This window comes from Herpailurus yagouaroundi, unplaced genomic scaffold (genome assembly GCF_014898765.1).
Source record: "Herpailurus yagouaroundi ecotype Mexico unplaced genomic scaffold, PumYag 190, whole genome shotgun sequence".
Taxonomy (NCBI): Eukaryota; Metazoa; Chordata; class Mammalia; order Carnivora; family Felidae; genus Herpailurus; species Herpailurus yagouaroundi.
In genome coordinates, this window is record NW_024412421.1 from 24,052,854 (window position 1) to 24,080,710 (window position 27,857).

Below are 27,857 nucleotides of genomic sequence, written 5' to 3' on the forward strand. Positions count from 1 at the left end.
CTCTCTGTTTCTAAAATTAGAAAAACAAAACAAAAACAAAATAACAACCAAGTATGGCTCTTGAAATTTGGCAAACTTGGCATAATATCCAAGTTTGACCATCTATTCTTTGTGTGAACTTAGTGAAGTGCCTTAATCTTTTAGCTTCTGTTTACTCATCTGTTTGGAGAGGTTGGTGGGTGGGGAATGACCCAAAAACCTAAATCTCATTTAAAAGAATATTGTGAGGTTAAATGAGTAGATGTGTATAAAGCATTGAAGCATGGTGCTGAGCATGTACAAGCTCTTAATGAAAGGAAGCTATAACTAAATTTGTATCTTAGTTTGGAGGAAGGTCAGCGTTTACAAAAAGTTTAATATTGATTGTTTCCATCCAGGATCATGTTTTGCCTTTTCATTTATGTTTCTCAGTAATATTTTTGATTTTCTTTACATGAATTTGTTATGTTTCTTATATTCAAAAAATTTTTTTTAATGTTTAATTTATTTTTGAGACAGAGACAGAGCATGAGCAGGGGAGGGACAGAGAGAGAGAGACAGAATCCGAGGCAGGCTCCAGGTTCTTAGCTGTCAGCACAGAGCCTGATGTGGGGCTTGAACTCATGAGCTGTGAGATCATGACCTGAGCCACCCAGGTGCCCTTGTAATGTAATGTTTTTTATTAAGTTTATTGGCTTTTTTTTTTTTTTAAGTTTATTTAGAGAGATCGAGCACAAGCTGGAGATGGGCAGAGAGAGAGAATGAGTGGGAGAATCCCAAGCAGGCTCCTTGCGGTCAGTATACAGAACTCAAAGCTGGGCTCAAACTCACAAAACCATGAGATCATGATTTGAGCTGAAATCAAGAGTCAGATGCTTAACTGAGCCACCCATGTGCTCCCTTGGCTTTTTTTTTTTTTTTTTTAAGGTTTGATTTGTTTTGCTTTTGTTTGTATGTATTTTTGCCCCACTGTATTGTTTTACGTAGGAAAGATAGCACTACCTAGTGGTTATGAATACAGCTCTTGTGGCCTAAGATAATTACTGAAACCCTCTAAGTCTCATTTATTTATTTATTTTTTTTTTTGGCAAAATGAGGACAATAGTTTTACATATCTGCTAGTACTATAATGAATGGAAAGTGCTGAGCTCTGAAGCTGGCACATTGCAAGGTAGAGTGACTGTCAGTTGTTATTAGCAGCTAATGCAGGTTTGCAAGTTTAAACGAAAGTCACTGCCTGGGTCAATCTCACTCTTGGTTCTCTTCTTCTTCCCTCAGCCCCTGCCCTTCATTGAGAGGGAGCTCAGGTGATGGCAGCCATGCACCTGAAGACCTGGCACCAGGTGAGCTGAGACTCCCTCAGATCCTTCAAGAAATCTTATTTCAGTGAAATGAGAGATAAGAGGGTCAATTCTGGCAAAAGCGTTAGAGCCAAAGCAGATGCCCCTGTTCATCCTCACAGTGGGACTGGATGCTCGGGGAGAGAGCTGATGATGATAGACTGAGACTCCAGGGTGCAGGAAACAATGGCTGGAGATGGCTAGAGAGAGTAGGAATCAGAAGTACAGCCTCATGCACTGCCAGAATCTCTGCTGAGCTGGAGGGCCCCCAGGTTCAGTAGGGACCCCGTGAGATATGGGACTCAGGCTGACGGTGGAGATATCCAGTGTTTGGTGGGAGTGTTCAAGATTAACAAGGTTGCAAGGTTCTTGGGAGGCAGGACCAGAGGGATGGTAAGGGGAAGAAAAGAAGGGGGCCTATACCATTTGTCTTCCAAAAAGAGAGTGAAGTTGGGGGTTCAGGATCAGTGACGAAAGAATTGGTTCAGGAAGGGCATGTGAATGTCTATCTCTCTCTCTCTCTTTTTTTTAATGAATGTCTGTCTTGAGAGTCAGTTGAGGGAAGCAGCATGCTGCAATATGAAACATGGTACTAGGTGATAGGAAATTTCAGAGTAATTCCCCATCAGCCCTCCAGGGCATTGTAACTTTGAGCTAATCACTTGACCTCTTTGTGCCTCAGCTGACCTCATCTGTCAGATGGCAGGAATGCTATTCATTCCAGGTTAGGGAAAAAGATTCTGCCAGGTGCCTTTCAGCTCTGCAGCGTGGTGGGTTGTTGAGTGCTGCTTGATGGGCTCTATCTTCTTGGGACTTCTCTATGTCACATCTCAGCATCTGTGATCTTATCCCAAGTACCGTTCCCAGATCATCCATTGTCTGTGGGTTCCTTTTGGCTAATATTGCTTTGCCTGGAAGCCTAATCTCAACACATCAAAGCACAACTCATTGTATCCCTTGCCCCTCCCATTCCTCCTGCACTTCTGCCAATTGCTAGTATCCCCATGCCACCATCCCTGGTCACCATTTTTAGATTTTTAGTCATTATTGACTGTTCAGTCTCCTTTGTCACCTTGTCCATTCAATCCAAATCCTGTTTTTCCTGTCTCAGCAACCATTTGTCTCTTCTTTGTATGGTTCTCCTGATTTTATCATCCCCTTCCTGGATATTGTCAGCAGAGCCTGTCAGTAGTTTCCTTTGTCTTGTCTTGGGCTTTCTTGTCATCTGACATTTATTGCCTATAGAGCTCAGGCTCAGGTTCTTGAATTTGAGTTTGTTATTGTATGATGATCCATCTAAGAGCTTTAACCCAGAGAGTTGAAGTCAGATTGGCATTTTACAAAGATGGTAATAGGTGTTGGACAGAAGGTGGATTTGGGTGATAAACCTGGAGTTAGGGACCATTGCCTTGGTCCAAAGGACAGTTGCTGAGGACTTGAATTATGTGGTGATTAATGATGTTGCATAGGCATCAGATCCAAGAAATATTTAGGGGATAGAATTGGCAGCATTTGATTGCTGATTGCTTACCAGAACTAAGCAGTGGCTAGGGGGATAGTTGAGAATGATACTCAGGTTTCCAGCCAGGAAGACCAAGCTGAAAGTGGTGCTACTGATTGAGACAGAGGATCAAGATAATGACCAGCATCAGGTTTGAGCACTTGTTTGTTTCTCCTTGTACTAGGCAGGTCATATGAATTAGAAGTAGCCATTTTAGGGAGGGTGATGAGTTTAGAATTGGACATGTCAGGAACATAACTGACATGTAGATCACTAGGGCATCTGAGGCAGGCATGTGACTGATGCCAGGACCATGTGAGACCTTGGAGGGAGGATCATGTCCACAAGGGGAAGGCACCAGGGAGACGAGAAGGACCACATTGGTGCCGTCTGAGAAGGAAGACTTCGGGGTGGTAGGCATTTTGGTTGATGGAGGACATAATATTTGAGAAATATAAAGAGAGATAGCCAAAGAGCCACCTAGAAGCAGTTAGAATCAGGAAACACTTTGTCCTAGGAAGACTCCCTGGAGGTGAGGATGCTCTTCCAACACCAGAGTCCTTTCTGCTGGAGGGGCAGAACACCCCCTTTTGTTAAGGGTGGAGGGGTGGTGGCACAGCCAGGTTGTGCATCAGGTGAAGGTTTCAGGGAACAGGGCCCTTTCTGACAAACCATGACTGTTCCCAGTAGGTGGGTGTGAGGATTGGGGTAGGGCAGACAGATGTGGACACACAGCAGGACTGTGGGTAAGTGCAGAGAGCAGGATGGTTGGGCTGGACTCTCATCAGTAAAGTGAGGACAGGTAGCAGGGACATTGAGGGATGTCACCCATGAGAGGTACAGTTGGAGTCCAATCATCTGTTCATGGAGTATCTGAAAGACCAGAAGAGCATGCGCAGAAATGATGAGGGTTTACTTCAGGAGGGTGAATTTGTAAAAGATATTCTGTTTTAGTTTTCTGTGTTGTGACATTGTCTCTTGTAATAGTCTCATGTGCAGTTAGAAGAGGCTCTGATAGTGAAGGCAGTCTTGGAGTTGCTGGCTATGGGTGTGGTCATTCATCAGCACTCAGGGCTGTGTCCTGTCACTCCTCATTTCCTGCCCATCACGGGACTCTCCCTCAGCCCCTACACTGTCCCCTGGGCCCCACACTCTGGCTCTGAGCCAGAGGATTGGCTCTGGTGCAGCAGGAACCTCTGTTTTAGGAGGTGGTGACCTTCGAGGATTGGCTATCTACTTCACCCGGACAGAATGGGCTGGCCTTTCTTCTGCACAAAGGGACCTGTACAGGGAAATGATGCTGACAAATTATGGGAACTTAACTTCCCTGGGTAAGGCCACTTTGCCTTTGGGACTCAGACTCATTGGACAAGGGTAGGGTGGATTGTGACATGAATCTCACAACCTTTCACATATTTGCAGGGGCAAAAATTCCTAAACCCTCAGCCCCAGAATATGTCAGGCAGGGATGGAGGGGGAAGTCTGAGGTTACATTGGGTCTAATGTGGGTTTGGCCATTCTCTGGTGAGAACAGTTCCCATCATAGGGCTTCTGTGGAGGGCACTGTGGGAAAGAAACATCCTCTGTTGAAGTTCATGCCTTCAGCTCTCCCTGTGATCTAAGGAAGACATCCCTCATTGCTTTTCCGTGCTTGCAATGTCTTACAGGATCTCACGAACAAACTCTGCATGGTTTTTTATGAAGAGGTCACAAATGCTTAGTTTCGTCTTGATCAAAAATTCCCCACCCTCCAGCCCACTTCTGTGGGCCTTAACCTTACTAAGCTGCTTTGGGGTTTCCTCCTCCGACTGTAGACACAAGGTTACAGGGTACCTCAGGAGCACTAACGCGAACTCCCCTCCAGCACCATTTTCTTCCTCCTTTGCAGGATACCCTGTTTGCAGACTTGCCCTGATGTCACTTCTGGAGGAAGGGGATTTGTCTTGGGGCCTGGAGACACAGGATGATCCACCTGCAAAGAGTACCAATGATGTCTGTCAAGGTAGGTGAGGCAGGTTTAGAACCATCAACCACAGTCCTTTGTTAGATGCATGGTTTGCAAGTTTTAGAGCACTTGCTGGGTGCCAAAATGGAACTTCTTGGAGAAGCTCTGGAGGATACTAGTTATGGAGACCGATGTAGAGAGCTAAAATGGAGAGAATGTGTTAAGTGCTGGTGGTATATGTGCAGCAGGCTGTGGGACACAGCAGGAGAGGTTAGAGGATTTCTCACTTAGAAGATCAGGTAACACTCCTTCAGTGGCAGGCCATGTGTTCTGTGTTCAGCATGTAAGAATGCATTGCAGAAGGAGTGGGAAGGGAAGATAGTCTGGCTGGAGGAAGGGAATAATAAAAGATCCAATATAATTTCTGGCATAATATAATATCTGGAAAAGGACTAGAATTTGGAGTATATAAACAACTCTCAAGTTCAGCAATAAAAACAAACAGGCGGTTAGAAAATGTGTGAAGGGTATGAAGAGATGTTTCACCAAAGAGAACACAAATGAAAAGATGCTTGACATTAGCCATTAGGAAAATGCAATTTAAAACCACAGTGAGATATCACTACACCTTAATCATGTATATCACCATAAAATTGTGAAGAGCTTCATGGTTTGATGTGCAGGAGAATTACCTGGGGAGTGTTATTTTAAAATGGATATTTCTGAGGTCCACCTGTGAGCATTTATTCTTCTTTTTAAGTTAGCGTTCAAGAACATGTGGCTTAGGGGGTGCCCTGCGTCGGGCTCTGTGTTGATCAGTAGTCAACATAGAGCCTGATTGGGAGTCTCTCTCACTTTCCGCCCCAACCCACCCCCCAAAATAGATGAACTTTAAAAAGAAAAAGAACACGAGGCTTAGGACTGAAAGCCTAAGTAGGACTTCCTTTTGTTGACTTCTGTGTTGTTAACATGGTAGCCACTAGCTATGTGTGCTTTATTAAATTACTCTTAAGCACTTGAAGGGGGGCTAATTCAAGGTGAAATGTCCTAAAAGTATAAAATACCATATTTTGAAGATTTAGTACAAAAAAAGTATAAATGATCTCATTTATACTTTTTATGTTGACTTTATGTTGAAACAGTATTTTGGATATATTGGGTTAAATAAAATATTTTTATTTTTGAGTGAAAGATTTCTGCTCACAATCCGCTACATCTATTTCATGACCCACTAGTGGTTCTCAGCCAATTAAAAAGAAAAATCAAGCTAGTCTGGGAAAGATAACTACCCTCCATTGGACCTGAATAGCGAAAGTAAGAAGAAGTGAAAGGGGAGAAGGGAGAGGAAATACCTGCTGAGCTCCGCTAGAGGAGTGGGAAGAGCTGCCCGGAGAGGAGAGGCGCAGCCCTAAAGGGAAGGTGGGAAATGGGCGCCACCGTGTGGGAGTGGAGCGCGAGGAGGTTGAGGAGCACCTTTGAGGCCGTCTTGGTTTTCCCAGTGAGGAAGAGGTGGCAGTGACTGGAGAGTTAGGTAAGGGAGCAGGTGGGGCTTTAGGGAAAGTTGTGATTGCCTGGAAGAACCGCTGTGGGGAACCTGATCAGTCGAATGATAGGGTTCTAGGGTGTCAGGGAAGGAGAAGGGTTTCCTTGTCATCTGTTATTCTAATCTGGATAATGTGACACTTGCTTTTTACCAAACAGCAAGAGAAATTGATAATTGACTTCCAGGTTCCACATTATTCTGGTCACTGTGCTTCAGATTATTTTGCTGTTCATAGTTTCATCTGTCTCCTTGTTCCTGTGTCCCAGCACTTCCCTTCTGAGGAAGCCCACTCAAATTCACACACACAGAGAACTTGGTAGATAACCCCCACTCCCTATTAAAATAGAACTTCGCAGGGGCACCTGCGTGGCTCAGTCACTTAAGCATCTGACTCTTGGTTTGGGAACAGGTTAGGATCTCATGGTTGGTGAGTTCGAGCCCTGCCTCAGGCTCTGTGCTGACAGCGTGGAGCCTGCTTGGAATTGTCTCTCTCACTCTCTCTCTGCCCTTTCCCCGCTCACTCTCTCTTTCAAAATAAATAAATAATCTTAAAAAACATTTTGAAAAAGGGAAATATTAACCAAAACAAGTAGATCAGCCATTATAACATAGATACAATTATTTTTGAGCCATAATAATTTTATTATTGCAGTATATAAGTTGTATGCTTGTGTATACAGAGTAGCAATTATTCAATCATTTATTTTATTGTATTTATTTAGTACCTACTGTGTGCCAAGAATTGCTCAAGACACCCAGGATACAGCAAGAAAGAAAACAAAGCCCCTGCTCTCCTGAAGCTTATGTTCTAGTGGTTTAAGATCAAGGACAGCTAGGGGCGCCTGGGTGGCGCAGTCGGTTAAGCGTCCGACTTCAGCCAGGTCACGATCTCGCGGTCCGTGAGTTCGAGCCCCGCGTCGGGCTCTGGGCTGATGGCTCGGAGCCTGGAGCCTGTTTCCGATTCTGTGTCTCCCTCTCTCTCTGCCCATCCCCCTTTCATGCTCTGTCTCTCTCTGTCCCAAAAATAAATAAACGTTGAAAAAAAAAAAAAAAGATCAAGGACAGCTAATTTGTAAAGAAAAGGAAAGATGAACAAGCATTCTGCACATAATTTTATTGTGCAAAAGGCATAAAAATGCTAATATCTGCTTTTAGCATACTGATGTTTAATTAACAAGAGTACAGATTGATAAAGATCAACACTTAAATATGAAATTGAACTCAAAGTTTAAAAAAAAATGGATCAAATTTTAAAAAAAAATTTTTTTTTTTTCAACGTTTATTTATTTTTGGGACAGAGAGAGACAGAGCATGAACGGGGGAGGGGCAGAGAGAGAGAGGGAGACACAGAATCGGAAACAGGCTCCAGGCTCTGAGCCATCAGCCCAGAGCCTGACGCGGGGCTCGAACTCACAGACCGCGAGATCGTGACCTGGCTGAAGTCGGATGCCTAACCGACTGCGCCACCCAGGCGCCCCAAAAAATGGATCAAATTTTAACAAACTTAATTAAAATGTCATCTTCCAGTCTTTGGAAATACAAATGTCACTGGACAGGCTGTTATTGTTGTCTGTTTCTCACCTGAGGTTTTCCTGTTCCTCACTATGAAAAAGGGGGCATTGTGCAGTCTCCTGCCTCAAAGCAAATTGCCCCCTTTCCGACTAGCTGAGCAGACACGTTTTGAGTCCCAACAACAGCACACACGCAGCCATTTCTAACAGTTAGATGGCATACACTCAACTCTTGTAGCCCATCAGGTGTTGCCTCTTGTTCTTAGATCCCGTGCTGCTTCTTCCATGAGCATTTTCAAGCATTTAAGTACTATGAAGTCACAAGTTAATAGGGACATGAAGGTCTGGAGAAGCTTAGGAAGTAGTCTTCATTGTTGGAAAGTGTAGTGACCTGGGTTCAAAATCCCATTTCCTGTTCCACAGCTTCTATTTTCGACCTCTGTCATACTTAGCTCTTCCAGTTTAATAGGTTTGTATTTTTGGCAGGCTACACGGAGGTTGGAATAGTAATCTCTAAAGGTCCTATAATTTCAGTGCTCTGTTGTTTCTAGTATAATTCTCAGGTGGCATGTGTCTTCCATTTCTCATGTCAGATGCTGAGACCAACACTGACAGTGAGTCCACATCAACACAGAGAATTTCTGAAGAAAGAAATGTGATATCACGTGGGCTGCTACAGAGTGTTTCTCGGGAAAGTGAATTTCCAGGAACATGTGAACTGGAGAAACACCAGGAAATCTCCACAACGAAAAATATTAAAAGAAAGGATGAGAGAATCTTCTGTGCAAGGAAACCCTTCAGATGTGAGGAATGTGGGAGATGCTTCAGCTTTTTTTCTTACTATGTTAGACACCAGAGAATCCACACTAGGGAGAAACCCTACCCATGTGAGGAGTGTGGGAAATCCTTTAATGGCAATTCTTCATTAATTCGGCACCAGAGAATCCACACTGGAGAGAAACCCTATCAGTGTGAAGAATGTGGGCAAGCCTTCAAGAATAGTGCCAATCTAATCAGGCACCAGAGAATCCACAGTGGGGACAGACCTTATCTCTGCAAGGAGTGTGGAAATGGCTTCCCCAGTAGTTCTGAGTTGGTTATACACCAGAGAATCCACACTGGGGAGAAACCTTATGAGGGTAAGAAGTGTGGAAAAACTTTCACTGTTAAGCCAACACTAAGTCGGCATCAGAGAATCTACAGTGGAGAGAAATACGAGTGTCTCAAGTGTGGGAAAAACTTTAGGACTTCCTCTCAGCTACATCATCCTGAGTATGCCCACCCTAGGGAGAAGCCTGTCCTGGACCTTGGTTCCTTTGGCCTCGCAGCATTTTTTACCCCCTTTTCATGGTAATTACTGCCTTCCTTTTTTTGGAAAGCTACTCTTCCCTCACTCAACAATTGTTGTGGTATAGGTGTGGCTCTGTTCCCCACTGCAAGGGTGGTACTTGTGGTCTAGTCTAGCCCATCTATACTCTTCCTTCCCTCTGCCACAATGATAGGTTCAGGTGACCAGGTTCATCCATTTTTCCATCTTTCTCCAGATTTGGGAATTGACTTATACAGCATTGCTAGAAGTAGCTATGAGGCTGTTCTTTTTCTGTGCTTCGGAACAGTTTCAGAAGCCTAGCAGTTATCTGTTCCTTGGAAATCTGGAAAAAAAAAAAATCCACCTAATAAAGCTGGCTGGGCCAGTTGCTTTTGTTGGGGGTAGTAAAAGAGAAGAGATGTTTAGTACTTTATAAGTTCTTTTGTGGCATTGAGCCAGTTACATTGTCTATTTCTTCTTGAATCAATATTGCTAACTTATAATTTTTTAATTTTTTAAATATATTTTGAGAGAGAGAGAGAAAATGGGGGAGTGGCAGAGAGAGAGGGAGAGAGAGAGAATCCCAAACAGTTTCCGTGCTCTCATTGTGGAGCCTGAAGCAGGACTCGAGCTTAAGATAACCTGAGCTGAAACCGAGAGTCAGATGCTTAACTGACTGAGCCCAGGTGCCCCTGTAATTTATAGTTTCTTACTGACACTTACAAATTATTAGCCCTGACTTTTACCCAGATAATGTATCCTGTTTAAAATATTTTCAATATATGCTCCTTGGCATTCTTAAATTTGTTGGTTGACAAAATCTGTATGGTTCTATTACTCATATATTTACATGCAAAAGCTTGACATTTGTCCTTATAATGCCTAGAATAGCATGTCTGCCATTACCTTATAACCTAAGAAATGGCCTGGGTTATCCATCTAAAGCAGGGTTTCTCAAACTTGACACTATCAGCATTTGGGACCTGATAGTTTTTTGTTGGCGCTATCCTATGCACCATAGGATGTTTAGCTTACTCAATGACTTCTGCCCACTAGATACTATTTGCAACACTCTTGCCTGCCCCCACTCATGAAAATCAAAATAGTCTTCACCCATCTAGAGAGATCCTAAGGTATGTTTTTGTAAAAATAAGGAGCTAGTCCTCTTCTTTGGATGCATGTCAGTCTGTGCCCTGTTCCCTCCCATGCCACTTTGTACTGTCAACTACTTGTCATGACAGTTCTCAATTCCAGACTTACCCTGCTGTCTGAAATCTTGCCCTGAGAAGACAGCTTTACCAGCTCCTTATTTGACAGCAGTCCACCCAAGTGGAGAAGACACTGGGAGATCTCCTTTTAGTAATGGACTTGTAATTCTGCAGACACACCAAAAGTGATTCAGGCAAAGAAATGGTTGAAGTTACTTGAGTCAAGGTTTGTTTGTTCTAGTCATTGCAGAATATTAGCCTTTTGTTTGTTATAGCTGTCCTTTTAATAAACGCTAACAGCCAGTAACATTTTGTGTGCTTTCCTATGCTAGGTACTCCACATTAACTCAATCCTCCCAGCAGCCTTTGAAGTAGATGCTGTTACCTTGTTTCAGTCAGGAAGTTGAAGAACAGGGAAGTTTAGTAGCTTGCCCAAAGATACAGCTAATAAGTGGAAGAGCAGAGATTCAAACCGGGGCAGTCTGACTTCAGAGCTCATGGTCTAACCATTACACGGTTTTGCCCTCCTTTCTCCACTGCTCTTTTTTCTTTTTAAGCTTTATTGTATGATTGACATACAATTGAATCACTTTGTTGATATCTACAAAAGGTCTTGCTGGGATTTTGATTGGATTGCTTTGAATATATAGATCAATTGGGGAGAATTGACAACAATATTGAGTTTTTCAGTCAACGAATACGGTGTTTCTCTCTCTCTATTTATTAAGTGTTTTCATTTGTCATTATTTTGTAGTTCTCAGCAGGTGTATCTTAGACATGTTTTGTTAGATTTATACCTAAATATTTCATGATTTTTTTGTGTGGCGTTGTAAATGGTACTATTTTTGAAAATTTATTAAAATTGTATTGTAGCAAATTTTATTATCAGAAATTTCAGTTTCCCGCTTGGCATGCGAGAGGTGGTGGGATCGATGCCCACGTTCTCCACCAAAAAAAAAAAAAAAAAAAAAAAGAAAAAAGAAATTTCAGTTTCCAACAATTGGTTTTTTTCTTTTTTGTACCTTGACTTTGATTCTGTGACCTTGCTAAACTCACTTGTTCATTCTAGGAGATTGTGTAGGTTCTTTGGGATTTTCTCTGTGGGCAGTTTTGTCCTCATGCAAATAGTAGCAGTTTTATTTCTTCCTTTTCAATCTATTCCCTTTCTTTCTTTTTCTGGCCTTCTTGCACTTGTTAGGACTCCCAGTATGGTGTTGAATAGTAGTGGTAAGAGCAGACATACCTGCTTTGTGCTCAATCTTGGAAGGAAGACATTCTTTCTATCACTATTTGGTATGTTTTCAGCTGTAAGGAAGTAATCCACATCAAATCCTCTCTCATTGTAGACACTGCGACAAAACATTGAGCTTAGCTGTACGTTTTTGGGTAGCCAAGGCAAAAATGACTTTGTGCATGAAATTGAAGTCCCACTAGAACTTCAGTCCTAGGCTTTTTAGAGAGCTGGGAGGGAAGTTGATATTTTCCCCCCTACTTTAAAGTCAGGAATAACAGCAAATGTGCCATGATCACACACTATAACCCGGGTCCCCTGATCTTGCAGTGCTGTTAAAGACAGGTAACAAAGGAGTTAGAGGGAGAGCTGGGTATTCAGGTCATGAGGTGACCAGGGGAGAAGGTGGCTCCCAGTGGAATCTGAGGAGTGGCTGAAGCTTTAAGATAATTATGTTTGATGATGAGTATACATTTTCTTGTAGGTGGTACAATAGGCCTGCACCGATTAGCTATTTATTAACCCTGAAGACTCACCAAGAGACTAGACAACTGGGAGTGGAAATTACTGACTATTTAAGCAAAAAGAAGATTTCAGGATGGCTAGCTTTTCCTCATACAAAGGTCTTAGGACATTGGATTAGAGTGTTGGTCAGGGAAATTCATATGCAAAATTCTAGTAAATTTCTCTCTAAATATCAAGAGACCAGAGTAGTATGCACTCAGACTTATAAAATGTGAGTGACTATGCGGGCAATAGGCAACACTGTTTAACTGCTGATTCTTCCCCAGGAGTCACCTGTGACAGTACTTGTTCACCTGGCCTTCACCTGCTAGAATAGTCTTGATAGAATTACTAAATGATTTGAAAAAAAACCAAAACTTGTATAAAAATCAATAAAATATCATGGAGAAACAGGCACCTAAGTTCAAGCCTTGCTAGAAGGCATCTTCTAGCCACAGTATGTGGTTTGTCCAAAGCACTTCAAAATACAACTAAAATCACACTGCTTCTCTGTGATGGCCATTTACCAGAGATAATTGAAACATTTCTCCTCACTGGGGTATTCTTTGTTGTTGTTGAGAGTTTGTGCAGTTTAAAAGTATAGCAACCCCCTCCCCCATGCAAAAAAATCCAGCTCTTCCCAAGTGTTGCCACTGAACAAACATCTAGGTTTCCATTATTGTAAACAATAATAAAATTATCAACAATAAAGACTTTTTTTTAGAGTATACATTTGTTGGGCTTTTATTTATTTATTTTTATAATTTACATCCAAATTAGTTAGCATATAGTGCAACAGTGATTTCAGGAGGGGATTCCTTAGTGCCCCTTACCTATTTAACCCACCCCGCCTCCCACAACCCCTCCAGTAACCCTCAGTTTGTTCTCCATGATTCTCTTCTGTTTTGTCCGCCTCACTGTTTTTATATTATTTTTGTTTCCCTTCCCTTATGTTCATCTGTTTTGTCTCTTAAAGTCCTCAGATGAGTGAAGTCATATGATTTTTGTCTTTCTCTGACTGACTAATTTCACTTAGCATAATATCCTCCAGTTCCTTGATTCATGGCTCTTTTCCTCCAGCTTCAAAGCCAGTAATGATAAGACTAGTTTCTCATTCTCTGTCCCCTCTGTGGTTCTCTCTTCCAGTGACCTCTCCCACTTTTAAGGACTCATCACATTGGGCCCATCTGGATAATCCAGGATAATCTTATCTTATTTATTAATGCTTATTTATGTTGAGAGAGAGAGAGAGAGAGCATGCTCACGAGCACATGTGGGGGAGGGGGAGGAGCAGAGAGAGATGGAGAGAGAGAAAATCCTAAGCAGTCTCCATGCTGTCAGCCTAGAGCCTGATGTGGGGCTTGAACTCATGAACCATGAGATCATGACCTGAGGGAAAACCAAGAGTTGTCCACTTAACCCACTGAGCCACCCAGGTGTCCTGGGATAATCTTATTTTAAAATCAGCTGATAAGTGGGGCGCCTGGGTGGCGCAGTCGGTTAAACGTCCGACTTCAGCCAGGTCACGATCTCGCGGTCCGGGAGTTCGAGCCCCGCGTCAGGCTCTGGGCTGATGGCTCAGAGCCTGGAGCCTGTTTCTGATTCTGTGTCTCTCTCTCTCTCTCTCTCTGCCCCTCCCCCGTTCATGCTCTGTCTCTCTCTGTCCCAAAAATAAATAAACGTTGAAAAAAAAATTTTTTTTAACCAGCTGATAAGTAATCTTAATTCCATCTGCAACCTTAATGCTTCTTTGTCACGTAACCTAACATACCAGGCCACCCAGGTGCCCCTGATGGGAACATTATTCTGCCTATTCCAGGGAAAATGGAAAATGAATGCTAATGCTGATGGTTATGGAGTTTCTTTTTGGGAATGATGAAAATGTTCTAAAATTGATTGTGGCGATGGTTGCACAATTTTGTGAATATACCAAAAACTATTGAGTGTCGTTTGTGCTTTCAATGGATGAATTAGTATGGGATGTGAATTACATTTTAATAAAACCAAGTGTGTATGTGTATTCAGTATTTCTAAAACCGAATTCGGTAGTCTTCTTGCAGCTCCACTTCCTGAATTACTGAATTAACTAAATCTCAGTTAATGACACCTTTCTCTATCAGGTCAAGCCAAGTTTATGGCTATTATCAATTGCTCACTCTCCCTCATCTTATTCAATCTTTTAAAAAATCTCCACTGTTTTCACTTCCTAAACAGTTCTGCAGTAGTATCCCTTCTTCACAGTCCTGGTCTTTCTTAATGTGACTGGATCTTTACCCCTAAGGAGGACAGGTGTTTTTTTTTTTAGTTTGGTTGGTTTTTTGGCTTTACTACTTCTTTGGCAGTGAGATGACATTTGTGGACCACTCTGAAACTAGTTATATTAAAATACAGTTAAATGGCTTAAAAAATAAACCTGTGATACAGTAATTAATATACGTGTCTCTACCACTGTGATGAAATCAAATGACAAGATCTAAAGGTGAGCCCTAATAACAACAACGGTAATTTCGAATTAAAGAAGAGAATAGCTCGTATTTTGAGATATCTGCATCAACTGTGAGGCGATATGAAAGTATCTGTGATTTCTATTGGTGACAAAGGCACGGTCCTGCTGATGGTACTGGGGTTTGTTGCCAACACATAATTGAAGGAAATGCTACATTTCGATTAGAGATCAGGGAAAACCCCAGTCAGCTGCCTCTCCTTTACCGGGTCTCCGAGGACCGCGGTCCCAGCCGCGCCCGCCCGCCCGGCCTGGGGTGTGAAGCCAGGGAACCACTGAGCGGCGCGCTCTGGCTTCCTAGAGAGGAAGCACGTGAGGCGCGGGCCCGGCGGCCCCGCAGTGACGCGCTTCCGGTCACGCCGCACATTGCGCCTTTTCTGAGGTGAGTGGTGGGTTCGTTCGCCCGGTCGTCTCCGCTAGCGGCGCGCCCGTCACCGCCGGAGGAGGCTGCCGCCTTGGTCCCTGAAGCCGTGGAGGAGGCCAGTGAAGGCCGCTCGCGGGCCAGCGCCGCCCTCGCTCGGGTGCCGTCGCTCGCCCCGGCCCGCGGCGCCCGCTCTGGGACAAGGAGGCGGTGGTTGGAAAAGAGACGCCCCGTGCGCCAGACGCAGCTGTAGAGCCCTGCTCATTGGGCCAGCCACTCCTGACCTAGCAGCCGAAGGCCAGCTGGTGCTCGGGGTTCCCGGGAGGCAGTTGTAGGGGACACCAGCGTGGGCTCCGCCTTCAGGGAGCTTTCCGTTTAATGGGAGTCACGTAGTCATTAAATCTGACCAGTTCACTCTGTTTGTAACCCATTGGCTGCGGCCGGTTGCTTTTCGGTCGAAGACTAACGCCCTGCATGGCGTCCTCTTATGCGACTTGTATCCGCTCGTTTTGCAGCACACTCTCCTCGGCTCTGCTACGGCCTTCCTGGCCATTCACCTCTAGAACATGTTTTTTTTGTTTTTTGTTTTTTGTTTTTTTAACCTAGTTAATTCCTATCCCTAAATGTACCCATCTAGGATAGATTCCCCGGGCAGTAATCACAATTATGATCTTATTTATGAGATTCGTTGATTAATGTGTGCCTGTCCTTCAGACTGAGCTCCATGACAAAAGGGGTTACACCCTTTTCCCCTGTCTCCACTATATCTCACACTTGGCCTGGAATGAATGAAGTCTACCATAATGAATGAAGTCTTCACCATGTTGAGTGAAGAAAGCACAAATCAATGCAAGAGTATAATCTCTATCTGGGAGACGTGGTATACAGGAAAGTGAACAAAGTATGAGTGGAGTGTTTAACATGGGGAGCTGACTTGGTTTGTAGAGGATGTGAAGGATGACCTGGCATTACCTGCGGGAAGGGTCAGGCTGCTGGAGAGTATCCTAGGCAGAGAGTGTCCGTTAAAAAGATCCTAAGGTTGGAGCAGAGTAGTTCATACAGAGACAACAGCAGGTATAAAGATCCCGAGTTAGCATCGTAGAGGGAACGGAAAGAAGGCCAGAATGGCTAAATCAAGAAGGGTGGCATAATGTAAGGCCAGCAGGAAATTACAGCATGCAGTGAAGTTAGGGAACATGCTGGTTTTGGGGCAGAATATGACCGCTTAGCAAGAATACAGTGTCTGTAGGGGATACGACTAAAATAATAACCCAGACATTTTGCATGTTGAGGTGGCCTTTCAGGGTCCTTTGCTAATGAGTTTTGGTAATCACTGGGTCCCAGAAGGGAGTGATGAGCAAAAAGATGCCTGCCCCAAGGTCCAAGAAAAGGAAGACTTCCCCTTTGATTCTTTTCCTGAATTTTCTCGGTGACTCTATCCTTCTATATTAACTTCAGAATCACTTTATCAGGTTTTAAAAGAAATCCTCTTGGGATTATGATGGGAAGTGATTTAATGTAGTTACTGAACATGGCCTTTGGAATTCTGACAGATCTGGTTTGGAATCCAAATTCATTCATCCACCACCTTGTGACCTTGGTAGAGAGAATTATTCTCTTAGCCTTGTTTTCTCATTTGGGGAGAAGAAAATTCAGAGGATTATAGTGAAGACTGACTGAAGGGATGTGTATTTTACATCCAAAACTTATTTTATTTATTTATTTTTTGGGGGGGATAGAGAGAGAGCATGAACGGGGGAGGGGCAGAGAGAGAGGGAGACACAGAATCGGAAACAGGCTCCAGGCTCCGAGCCATCAGCCCAGAGCCTGACGCGGGGCTCGAACTCACTGACCGCGAGATCGTGACCTGGCTGAAGTTGGACGCTTAACCGACTGCGCCACCCAGGCGCCCCAAAACTTATTTTTTTTTTTAAATTTTTTTTTCAACGTTTTTATTTATTTATGGGACAGAGACAGAGCATGAACGGGGGAGGGGCAGAGAGAGAGGGAGACACTGAATCGGAAACAGGCTCCAGGCTCCGAGCCATCAGCCCAGAGCCTGACGCAGGGCTCGAACTCACGGACCGCGAGATTGTGACCTGGCTGAAGTTGGACGCTTAACCGACTGCGCCACCCAGGCGCCCCAAAACTTATTTTTTTAACTTGTTATGTTTCTCAGTAAAAGTTTATTTTTAAAAAATAAGGGTCTGGGTTTCCTTTTCCTCTTGTTAGGTTTTGCTTTAGTTTGTTTGCTTACTTGTTTGTTTCTTTGGGGTTTTTTGTTTGTTTGTTTTTTGCTTGTGTGTACTCCTATTCCCCCTGTACTCATGTCTTATGCAGGACAGGCAGCATTGCTCTGGTGCCTGAGGGCAAGTTACTTACTCTTTCAAAATCTGTTTCCTCAGCATTCAAACTTCATTGTATAGTGTGGATTGAAAGAAGAAATATATGCCACTTACCCAGTGGGCATTCAGTAAATGATGGCTGGTATTATTACTGGCAAGCAGGTTTGTTGGTTTAAAGGAGAGCCTTTGACTGGGCCAAGCTCACTCATGGTTCTCTTTGTTTCTTCCCTCAGCCTCTGCCCTTCACTGAGAGGGAGCCCAGGTGATGGCAGCCATGCCCCTGAACTCCTGGCACCAGGTGAGCTATGACTCCCTCAGGTCAACCTTCGAGAGATCTAATCCGAAGGAAATGGGTTATGAGAGGGATAATTCTGGCAAGACTCTTAGAACCAAATCAGTGGGAAAGTACCTCTTGAGTCTTTCTAGTAGGACTGAATGTTGGGGAGAAAGTTGATGGTGAGGGGCTGAGCAGCCAGGAGTCCTACAAGTGTTGGCTGGAGAAAGTGTCCAGGGAATCAGAAGTACAGCCTCCTGTACTCCAAGGATCTCTGCTGAACTGGTTCAGTAGGGACCACAAAGGAGGGATCTGTGAGAATGAGGGACTTGGGCTGATGGTAGAAGTATCCACTGTTAGTAGGAGTGATCGAGATCGATGAAGTTGCAAGATTCTTAGGAGGTGGGAGAAGAGGGCTGGTAGGAGGAAGATAAGAAGAGGGGGTCTATAGTATTTGTCCTTCTAAAGAAAGAAGTTTGGGCTTTACAATCAAGGAAAATATATCCTTCTTAAGATCAGTGCTGCTGACTAAGGTGAGGCAGCAGCAGACTATGATATCTGCTGCACTAGGTCAAATCTGCATTAGGGCAGGTCACCTGAATTTAGGGATCCCATCGGGCCTCGGTGGTCTTGAGCCAATCAGTTAAACTCTTTGTGTCTTAACAGACTTCATCTGTAAAGTGAACATTAAGTACCTTACATTTGTGGGACTAGGAAATTGATTTCTTGAGTTGTGGTTCACTTTTGGACTGGTGAGTTGCTGCGTTGCTTTACCATCTCCTCATCCTGGGATTTACTTATCCAGTGACTTAGCATCCATGAAGCATATCCCAAGTCCCAGTCTTGGATTTCTGACATCTGGCAGGTCCCTCTCCCTGACTTTAATCCAAACAGTATCTTCCATATAGTTTCCACCCTCTTCTGATCTTCTGTAAGTACTGGTGAGTCACTGGTACCACCATATCACTGTCCTGACCACTCAGTTTCCGGATTGCTGAGCAGTTGTTGACCCTATTCTCCCTTGATACCACTTCTAGAGAGGCACCAAGTCCAGCTCCTTCTGCCTGCTATCTCTTCCACTTGTCCTGTATTTTGTATTTCCATCTTTCAGGGTTTGTCATTCCTTCTCTGGAATTTTATCAGCAGAGCATTCCAGTTAGTTTCTCTGTGTACAATCTTGTGCCTCCTTCTCACTGTCTGCCTGTCACCTGATGCAGTTCAGTTTCCTGAGCTTGGACTTTATCCTCTCGTCCTGGGTTCTTAAATTTTAGTGTGCTCCAGAATTACCTGGAGGGCTCATTGAAGCAGAAATGCTCTCCAGTGGGGCCTATCAGTTTGCTTTCCAAAAAGTTCTCAGTTGATGCTGCTGCTGCTCTGGGAATCACACTTTGAGAACCACTGTTATGGTTAGTGGTGACTCATTAAGTCATTGAGTTGACTGGGTCAGGTTATCATTAAAAAATTTTTTTAAGTTCATTTATTTTTGAGAGAGAGAGACCACAAATTCGGGGAGGAACAGAGAGAGAGGGAGAGAAAGAATCCCAAGCAGGCTCCACACTGTCCAAACAGCCCAATGCATGGCTCAAACTCACGGACCGGGAGATCATGACCTGATCCTAAATTAAGAGTTGGACGCTTAACTGACTGAGCCACTCAGGCACCCCAGGGTGTCATTTAAAACAATTTTTTTTTTAATGTTTATTTTTGAGAGAGAGTGAGAGAGAGAGTGCAAGCTGGGGAGGGGCAGAGAGAGAGGGAAACACAGAATCTGGAGCAGGCTCCAGGCTCTGAGCTGTCAGCACAGAGCCTGACTCAGGACTCGAACTCATGAACTGTGAGATCATGACCTGAGCCATTTTAAATTGATGACTTTATGTGCTGGCAGAGGATGGATTCAGTGCAGGACAGCCTGGAATTGGAGCTGTTTAAGTGTCCCCCAGCTATTGAACTCGTGTACTGATTGTGTGATGGTGAAGAAGAGTTGGACTGTAGAAATATTTCGGTGGTGAAACTGGCAGGATCTGATTACCAACTGCATGCCAGAAATGAGCAGTGATTGGGGGCGAGTTAGTCTAGGTGAAATCTCAAGTTTCCAGTGGAGTCTGGGCTGAGATTGGTACCATTAACTGAGGTAGGGAAACAAAATTGTTGCTCACTGTGCCAATTAGTTTATATGATTTAGAAAAGGAGCCAGTTTCAGTTTGAAGATAAATTTGGTGTAGTTGGTGGGTCAGACATATTAGGTCACCAGGGAGTCTGAGGCAGTGCTGGGACTAGTGGAAGGTGGGGATCCACAGAATCAGTTGAGGCATAAGAAGGTGGGAGGATATTCTTTGCATGTTTAGGTAACCAGTTTGATACCAAAGTCTGAGGAGTATAGAGAGGATCTAAACCAGATGCTAGGGGCGCCTGGGTGGCGCAGTTGGTTAAGCGTCCGACTTCAGCCAGGTCACGATCTCGCGGTCCGTGGGTTCGAGCCCCGCGTCAGGCTCAGGCTCTGGGCTAATGGCTCAGAGCCTGGAGCCTGTTTCCGATTCTGTGTCTCCCTCTCTCTCTGCCCCTCCCCCGTTCATGCTCTGTCTCTCTCTGTCCCAAAAATAAATAAACGTTGAAAAAAAAATAAACCAGATGCTAGAACTTTCTGGGAAGATAGAGCCTCAGGGCCATCAGAGAAGGGAAACTGGGGCTGTTGAAAAATCATGAGACTTGGCTGGTAGAAGCTATTATAGATTGTCTTGGAGATATAAAGAAAAGCAGCTAAAAGAGCTGCCCAGAAGCAATTTGATTCCAGAAGTATATTCTCCCAGGAAGACACATCAGGAAGTCTGTCAGAATAGACTGCTCCAGGCGGCACTAAGCTTTCTCTGCTGGACGTTCTTGAGCACAGGCAGGATAGTTCTTCAAGCACAGATGGGGCTTAGATGAGAATGGCTCATCAGAGCAAACCATGAAATTATTCTTGTTAATGTAGGCTTGAGGTTTGGGGCAGAATGAACACATCTGGGAACACATGGATTAGCTGGGCACTGAGGCAGTGAAGGGGAAAACAGGTCCTGACATGCCACCTGTGAGTGGGTGTCTAGACCGATTGAAGCTAATGTCCATTTGTAGGTATAACAATAAAAGATTAAAAGTAGTTACAAAACCAAAGAAACTGCTTTAGGAAGCTCAATTGATGGGAAGCTTTCTAAGGTTTTTGAAATGTTACTGTGTTTTATAATAGTACAATTTATGTTCTAGTGCAAGCTCTTCTGTTAGAGCAGTTTTAGGTTTTTGGTTGTAGAAAGTCTTTTAATGGTCTAACATCCAGTTCTTTCACTTTTTCTCATTAGTCATCCCTAATAGGACCCCTCCCTCATACTGTACCCAGGCCGAGTCAGAGAATTGGCTCTGGGGCAGCAGGAACTTCTTGTTGTAGGAGGTGGTGACCTTTGAGGACGTGGCTGTCTACTTCACTGGGACAGAATGGACTGGTCTTTCTCCTGGACAGAAGGCCCTGTACAGAAGTGTGATGCTGGAGAATTATGGGAACTTGACATCCCTGGGTAAGGTTGCTTTCCTCCTGGGACTCAGGTGTATGCTTTCCTGTTTCCTTCCTTGTTTTCTCCTAATAGGCTGGGTGTGCATTGTGGAGAGGGAGTGGTTGTCTCTGGTATCCTCCAGTGTGTGGCTCCAGGGCTGAGACTGAATGACCCACTTCAAAGGTTGGTAGATAGGGAGAGATCTTGGATCAGTTTGGTCCCAATGTATGGAATTGCTATCCCCTGGTAAGAGTACATCCCATCCTCCCAGGGGCTTTGTGCAGTAAGGAATACGTAGTTTCCATTGCCAGAGTTAAATTCTTAGTTCGTCTAGGGAAGGGTGTGACCCCTTCCCTGTGTTTACATATATGTCTTATAGGATCTCAGTAACTTACCTACTCTTGAGTAGGAAGAGTCATAAATGCTCAGTTTCTTCTTTATCAGAATCTTGGCTTTCCCCAATCCTGAGCCCTCTTCTGCAGATCTTACTCTTATGGAGGCTCTTAGGGTTTTCCTTATATTGACACAGCAGACATATGTCTGAAAGGTACCACTTTCTCCCCTTTTCAGGATATCAAGTTCCCAGACCTGCCCTGATCTCGCTTCTGGAGGCAGGGAATTTGCCATGGGGCCTAGAGGCACAGGATAACCTATCTGCAGAGAGGACCAAAGACCTCTGTGAAGGTAAGTGAGGCAGGTTGAGAACAGGCACTATAGAGCTTGAGAGAGCAGTGTATTTTAAAATGAACCATGCTGGGAAGGATTTAAATAAAATGGATTATTTCTCCTAATAGGTAATAATATGAAACTTTTCCCATTAATTTTAACTCATATCAAGATAACAAATTCCTCTTAATCATTTCATGCAATTTTTGAATCCATTACTCTTTTCTGAGTTTCAGCATTTCCCGTTTTAGTAGTCCTTCTTTGGACAGGATGGATTTGTTCAAGGGCAGTTTTCAGCACTTGCCGTGTGCCAAGCTTTGTTTTAAGAAGTTCTGGATGATACATGCTATGGAGACAGATGTAAAGAGCTGGGGGGAAAATGTGTTAAGTACTGGTGTTGGTATGTACTAGTGGGCTGTGGGAGCACAGCAGAAGGAGAACTTGGAGGAATTCCCATGTAGAAGCTCGGGTAAGCTTCTTCAGTGGCAGGCTGTATGTGCCAAATTTGACTTCTTACAGTGGATCCCACGTGGAAAAAAAGAAGGTGGATTATCTGGCTTGAGAAAAGCAATAGAGGATCCAGTAAATCATTGTGAAGAATTTTGCAGTTTAACATGCAGGACAATCACCGGGGGAGCATATTTAATCTAATTTTATTTATTTATTTTTAATGTTTGTTTATTTTTGAGAGAGAGAGAGAGAGACAGAGTACAAGCAGGGAGAGGCAGAGAGAGAGGGAGACACAGAATCTGAAGCAGGCTTCAGGCTCTGAGCTGTCAGCATAGAGCCTGACACGGCGCTTGTATGCACAAACTGTGAGATCATGACCAGAGCCAAAGTCGGATGCTTAACCGACTGGGCCACCCGGGTGCCCCAGTGGGGAGCATATTTTAAAATGGGTATTTCTGGAATATTTGTCTATCCTAGTAAGCAGTGGAAGAGCCTGAGGTTTAGACCTCAAACCTAAGCGAGACTTCCTAGAATTTGGGGCTGGCAGTTTACAGTATACCCTCACCCCCTTTACTCAGCCAGCAATGGAGATGAATATAGTGGGGTGTCTTACCCATTGAACTTTGTGTGAAAAATCTAGATTGCAGAGTTTGTGGTGGACCTGAGGGCTCTATCCTAAAGAACTTAGGGCATGGGAATAGGAAATGACAGAGCAGGTAAAACCAATCATGCAGCAGGAGCAGTGACCCCTGTCACAGTGACTTTGCCTCTAGTGACACAGGCCCATATTTGGTTGCATTTGCAAAGTATTAACATAGTATGTGCTTTGGATTGGTCTGAAAGAAATTGAAGGAATAAAATCTTATTAAACTATTACTATATGTCAAGAGTTAACTTTTGAGTGAGTGAATTGGATAGGGGATAGTGGCACTGCAAAAATGGAAAAGGAAGGGTGCCTGCATGGCTCAGTGGGTTAAGCGTCCCAGTTCTTGATCTCAGTTCAGGTCTTGATTTCAGGGTCATGAGTTTGAGCCCCGTGTTGGGTGCTGTGCTGGGCATGAAACCTACTTAAAAAGTTAAAAAAAAAAAAAAAATGAAAGAGGAAAGAGTATGTGTGGAGCTACAATCGACCAGATCTTATCAAAACTTGGTCATCAAAGAGGAGAGTTGACTCAGATAACACTAGGAAGTCATGACATAAAAGGAGCTTTTTAATTCGTGTGAATTCAGATGTGAGCATAGAGTCTGAGGTTCCTTTAGAATATGTATAAGTGGATGGCCAGAGCAGGCCATGGAGAAGGCAAATGTAGAGTCTGAGATAAAGGTCAGGTCTACAGATGTAGATGCAAGTGTACTCTACCAGAGTTTTAATTGAAATGACACCCAGAGAGAACAAAGGGCTGAATCTTAAGTGTTAAGGGTTATTTAATTTTGTTGAGAGAGAGGGAAGAGAAAATAGGCAGAGGAGGGTCCCTATGAGGGAACATGGAACTGAAGCCAGAGGTAGGAGTTTCAGGATAGGTATTTTGCACAGAGGGAGGGAGTAGGAGATGACAAAATTGAGGCAGCACTTTAGATAAGTTTATTCTGGTAAGTTTAGAAACGGAATATAAGTATATCAAATGTTTGTCAAACTTTTTTTTTATTATGAGCCTCATGGGGTATTACATTTTACATCAAAACCCTCACTATGTACTCTGAGACTGGAGTATCAAGAAACAACATTTACCTTGGCATTGCAATGTACGTGAATACTGTTCTATGTTAGGCTAGTGTATTTCATTTAAAAAATTGTTTTCATTTAAAAAATGAATTTCATTTAAAAAATTGACACGATGTCAATTTCTCAACTAATGAGTAGGCAGTTTGATTAAACACTACTATAAGAAAAGCTGGATGTGAAGGGAAGATTGTTCAGGTCAAGTGGATTTGAGGACCTGCAGAAGGAGGTTGGTGATGAAAAGGAGGGATGATATAGCTGGTAGAGTAGTGTAGCAGGGGAAAGGGAAGACATGGCATTGGGGTGACTGGGAAGTGTGACTTGAGAGGGCAGTGGATGGCTTGGGACTAGTGGGTGTGGAAATGGAAGGGAAAGACATTGAGGCCACTGCATCTGGGCAGTTGTGTTCTTTCAGCAGGAAGGTGGGGGTAATGGCTAGAGACCTAGGAATGTGGTTGCTTAGAAGAACTGCTATGGGGAACTTGATCCAGATGAATTGCACAGTATGAGGTAGCAGGAAAATAGAGTGTTTTGGTCATTGATTGCTCAGTCCTGGTTTTATAGCAAGAAGGAGGCAGGGTATGAGAGCAGACCACCAGATCTCCATTGTCATGATCACCCTTTTCCAGACTACTGGTTTTCCCATTTGCTTCAGTCTCTGACATCTCCTCTCCCACTGCTTTCCTCTTAAGGGTTCTTACTTGTTTAACTCACATTCAAAGGATGAACTTGATTAATGAGCAGATGAGTCCCAGATAACCCAGATTAATGTTAAAATTAGTCTAACATTTTGTATAAAATAGATTGACTTTAACTTAGGTAAAATGGCATCCAGTCTTTTGGAACACAAATGCCATTTTATAGGTGGCTGTTTCTCTTCCTTTTGCTAATATGAGAAGGACTGCTCTGCAGTCTTGATGTATCTAAGTAAACTGAATTCTTTCCATATAAAATCTCTGCATTTTTGAGATTCAGACTTTTGTGAGAGTCTGATGACAAGACAGGAATTGTCAGCAGTTTTGGGGTATTCATTGACATCTATGGACCTGCAGTTAATAACTTCTAGGGGTGATGTCCTGCAGTTAAGAACCTCTGAGTGTGATTTTTTTCTTTGTCTTGCCACAGCCTAGTGCCTTTAATGCTCAGTGTCTCCAGTCTTTTGGGACATTTGCAGGGTATGAATATTTTATTTTAAAAAAAAAAATTTTTTTTTTCAACGTTTATTTATTTTTTGGGACAGAGAGAGACAGAGCATGAATGGGGGAGGGGCAGAGAGAGAGGGAGACACAGAATCAGAAACAGGCTCCAGGCCCCGAGCCATCAGCCCAGAGCCTGACGCGGGGCTCGAACTCCCAGACCGTGAGATCGTGACCTGGCTGAAGTCGGACGCTTAACCGACTGCGCCACCCAGGCGCCCCGGGTATGAATATTTTAAAAGAACAGTTCATGCATCACCTTTGTATCCTGACTCTGTTCTCTTGTACTTGCTAGCCCCAGGGTCACCACTTGCTCTTGGGCCCTTTGCCTTTGATATTTTGTAGGCCTATTACTATGATAAGGTCAGAAGATTAAACACACTAGAGAGAAGTCATTAAAAAAATATGGAGTCTGGAAAAGCTTAGGAAGCAATCTAATGTGTGCTGTGTATACCAATACCCTGTTTCTCCTCAACTGTTCTCTGTGTGATACTTGGCACTTTTATTTTAGTAGCCTGTTCTTGCTAACAGTCCGATGTGGGGGTTGGAATTGTAATCTCTAAAGGCCCTATAATTAATTTTTTGTTTATTTGTTTGTTTGTTTGTTTTAAAGGCCCTATAATTTTTGATGTTAGTTTGTTTCTAGCATAATTCTCAGGTGGCATTTGTGTTTTCTGTTATGTTAGATACTGAGACCAACATTAACAGTGAGTCCACATCAACACAGGGAATTTCTGAAGAAAGAGATGTCATGTTGTCACATGGTTTGCAGAAGAGTGTTCTTCAGGGAACCAACTTGCTAGAAACCAGTGAACTGGAGAAACACCAGGAAATCTCCACAGTAAAAAATATTAAAGGAAAGGCTCCAAGAATCCACTGTGCAAGGAAACCCTTCATATGTGAGGAGTGTGGGAAATGCTTCAGTTATTTTTCTTACTTTGTTAGACACCAGAGAATTCACACCGGGGAGAAACCCTTTGAGTGTAATGAGTGTGGAAAAGCCTTTAATGGCAATTCTTCATTAATCCGGCACCAGAGAATCCACACTGGAGAGAAACCCTATCAGTGTGAAGAATGTGGAAGAGCCTTTAATGATAATGCAAATCTGATCAGGCATCAGAGAATCCACAGTGGAGACAGACCCTATCTCTGTGGAGAGTGTGGAAATAGTTTTACTAGTAGTTCTGAGTTTGTTATACATCAGAGAATCCACACTGGGGAGAAACCTTATGAGTGTAATGAGTGTGGAAAAGCTTTTGTTGGTAATTCACCACTGCTTCGACATCAAAAAATCCACACTGGAGAGAAACCCTATGAATGTAATGAATGTGGCAAAAGCTTTGGAAGGACTTCTCATCTTAGCCAACATCAACGTATTCACACAGGGGAAAAGCCTTATTCTTGTAAAATATGTGGGCAGGCCTTCAATTTTCATACGAAACTAACTCGGCACCAGAGAGTCCACAGTATAGAGAAACGCTTTGACTGTGTAGATTGTGGAAAAGGCTTTAGTGCTCAGGAACAATTAAAAAGGCATCTAAGGATCCATATTCAGGAGTCTTCCTCTTTATGTGCTGAGTGTGGAAAAGTCTTCACTAGCAAAAGAAATCTTCTTCAGCATCAAAGAATCCATACTGGCCAGAAACCCTATGAGTGTGTCAAGTATGAAAAAACCTTTAGGACTTCTTCCAGGCTAGGTCATCATGAACATGTCTACCCTGGAGAGAAACCTGTCCTGGACATTTGTCATTTTGGCCTCCCAGAATTTTTCACCCCCTTTTACTGGTAATAGTACACTAAATTTCCTTTTGGATTTCATCTTCTACTCTAGTGGGATGTGTGACACAGGCCTGGCCACAGATTCCTTCCCCTTAGCTATAGTTATTGGTTCAGATGTCAGTAGTTCGCCCACAATGGTCCAGTTAGAGCCTCAGGACTTGGTAAGAATTAATAGGAAGAAATGCTCTTCTTTTTTTCCTTAGTCTTACAGTGGAGAGGAAGTCTTAGATTCTTGTGGAGACAGAATAAAGTTAACAGAGTCAAAGAGGAATCATAGTTGAAGAGCAATCACCCTGGAATCTTCTGTTTGAACAACTGCGTTAAATCATATCTGAAGCCAGAAATACATCTGGGTTTTTTGATTCCAGTAACCAATACAGTTAGCTTTGTTTTTGTTCTGTTGTGTTTGTTTGTTGTTGTTCAAGCAAGTTTAGGGTAGGTTTTCTTTCCTTGCAACAGAGCATTACCAGCATAACAAAAATCTTCAGGGATAACAAATCTTAAGGAGAGTGTTTAGTGTTCCAGCAGTTCCTGTGATTGTAATAAGAATGGAAAACCCGTTGTAATTCAAGAGCACGGGCTGTATCAGGACACCAGTATATAGAAGTTCTAGCTATTTGAGGGGCACCTGAGTGGCTCAGTTGGTTGTGTGTCTGACTCTTGATTTCAGCTCCGGTCATGATCTCACAGTTCGTGAGATCAAGTCCCAGGTCAGGTTCTGTGCTGACAGCATGGAGCCTGCTTGGAATTCTCTCTCTCCCTCTCTGTCCCTCCCCTGCTTTGCTTCTCAAAATAAATAAAAACTTTTTCAGTTTTTTTCAGTTTTTTTCAGTTATTTAAGCTCTGTGACAAGTTTCAATGTTACTACAAAATTATGTCTGCATCAATGAATCCATTCTCAAGATAAATCTTAACTATAAAGCCAAAAGCTTCCACTCTTAAAGCTGTCATTTTGTTTGCTCAGTTTTTAT

The 27,857-nt window shown here is 43.3% G+C and overlaps 3 protein-coding genes across 9 annotated transcripts in view; all 3 read left to right on the top strand.

Moving 5' to 3' along the window:
- Positions 1–1,281: 1,281 nt before the first annotated feature.
- On the top strand, positions 1,282–9,553 carry LOC121009759 (zinc finger protein 19-like). The gene is given in 5 exon segments (XM_040443052.1): positions 1,282–1,322; positions 4,026–4,044; positions 4,047–4,151; positions 4,709–4,822; positions 8,413–9,553. Coding segments are annotated over 5 exon segments (1,032 nt in total). The 5' UTR covers positions 1,282–1,289; the 3' UTR covers positions 9,174–9,553.
- On the top strand, positions 4,716–27,282 carry ZNF19 (zinc finger protein 19). Of its 6 annotated transcripts, none has more exons than XM_040443045.1 (5): positions 4,716–4,822; positions 17,514–17,578; positions 20,973–21,099; positions 21,646–21,759; positions 25,794–27,282. In XM_040443045.1, exons 2-5 carry the CDS (start codon positions 17,546–17,548, stop codon positions 26,894–26,896), a joined length of 1,377 nt encoding a protein of 458 aa, XP_040298979.1. In that variant the 5' UTR covers positions 4,716–4,822; positions 17,514–17,545; the 3' UTR covers positions 26,897–27,282. The 6 variants fall into 6 exon arrangements, with proteins under 6 accessions (XP_040298979.1, XP_040298982.1, XP_040298981.1 ...); XM_040443048.1 differs by lacking the exon at positions 4,716–4,822 and adding an exon at positions 8,855–8,958; XM_040443047.1 differs by lacking the exon at positions 4,716–4,822 and adding an exon at positions 14,641–14,956.
- Positions 21,661–27,857, top strand: part of ZNF23 (zinc finger protein 23) — a 34,340-nt gene continuing 28,143 nt past the window's right edge. For both annotated transcript variants that reach the window (XM_040443023.1, XM_040443027.1), the window contains exon 1: positions 21,661–21,759. The gene's annotated coding sequence lies outside the window, so the exon portion shown is untranslated. The remainder of the gene's footprint in view (positions 21,760–27,857) is intronic.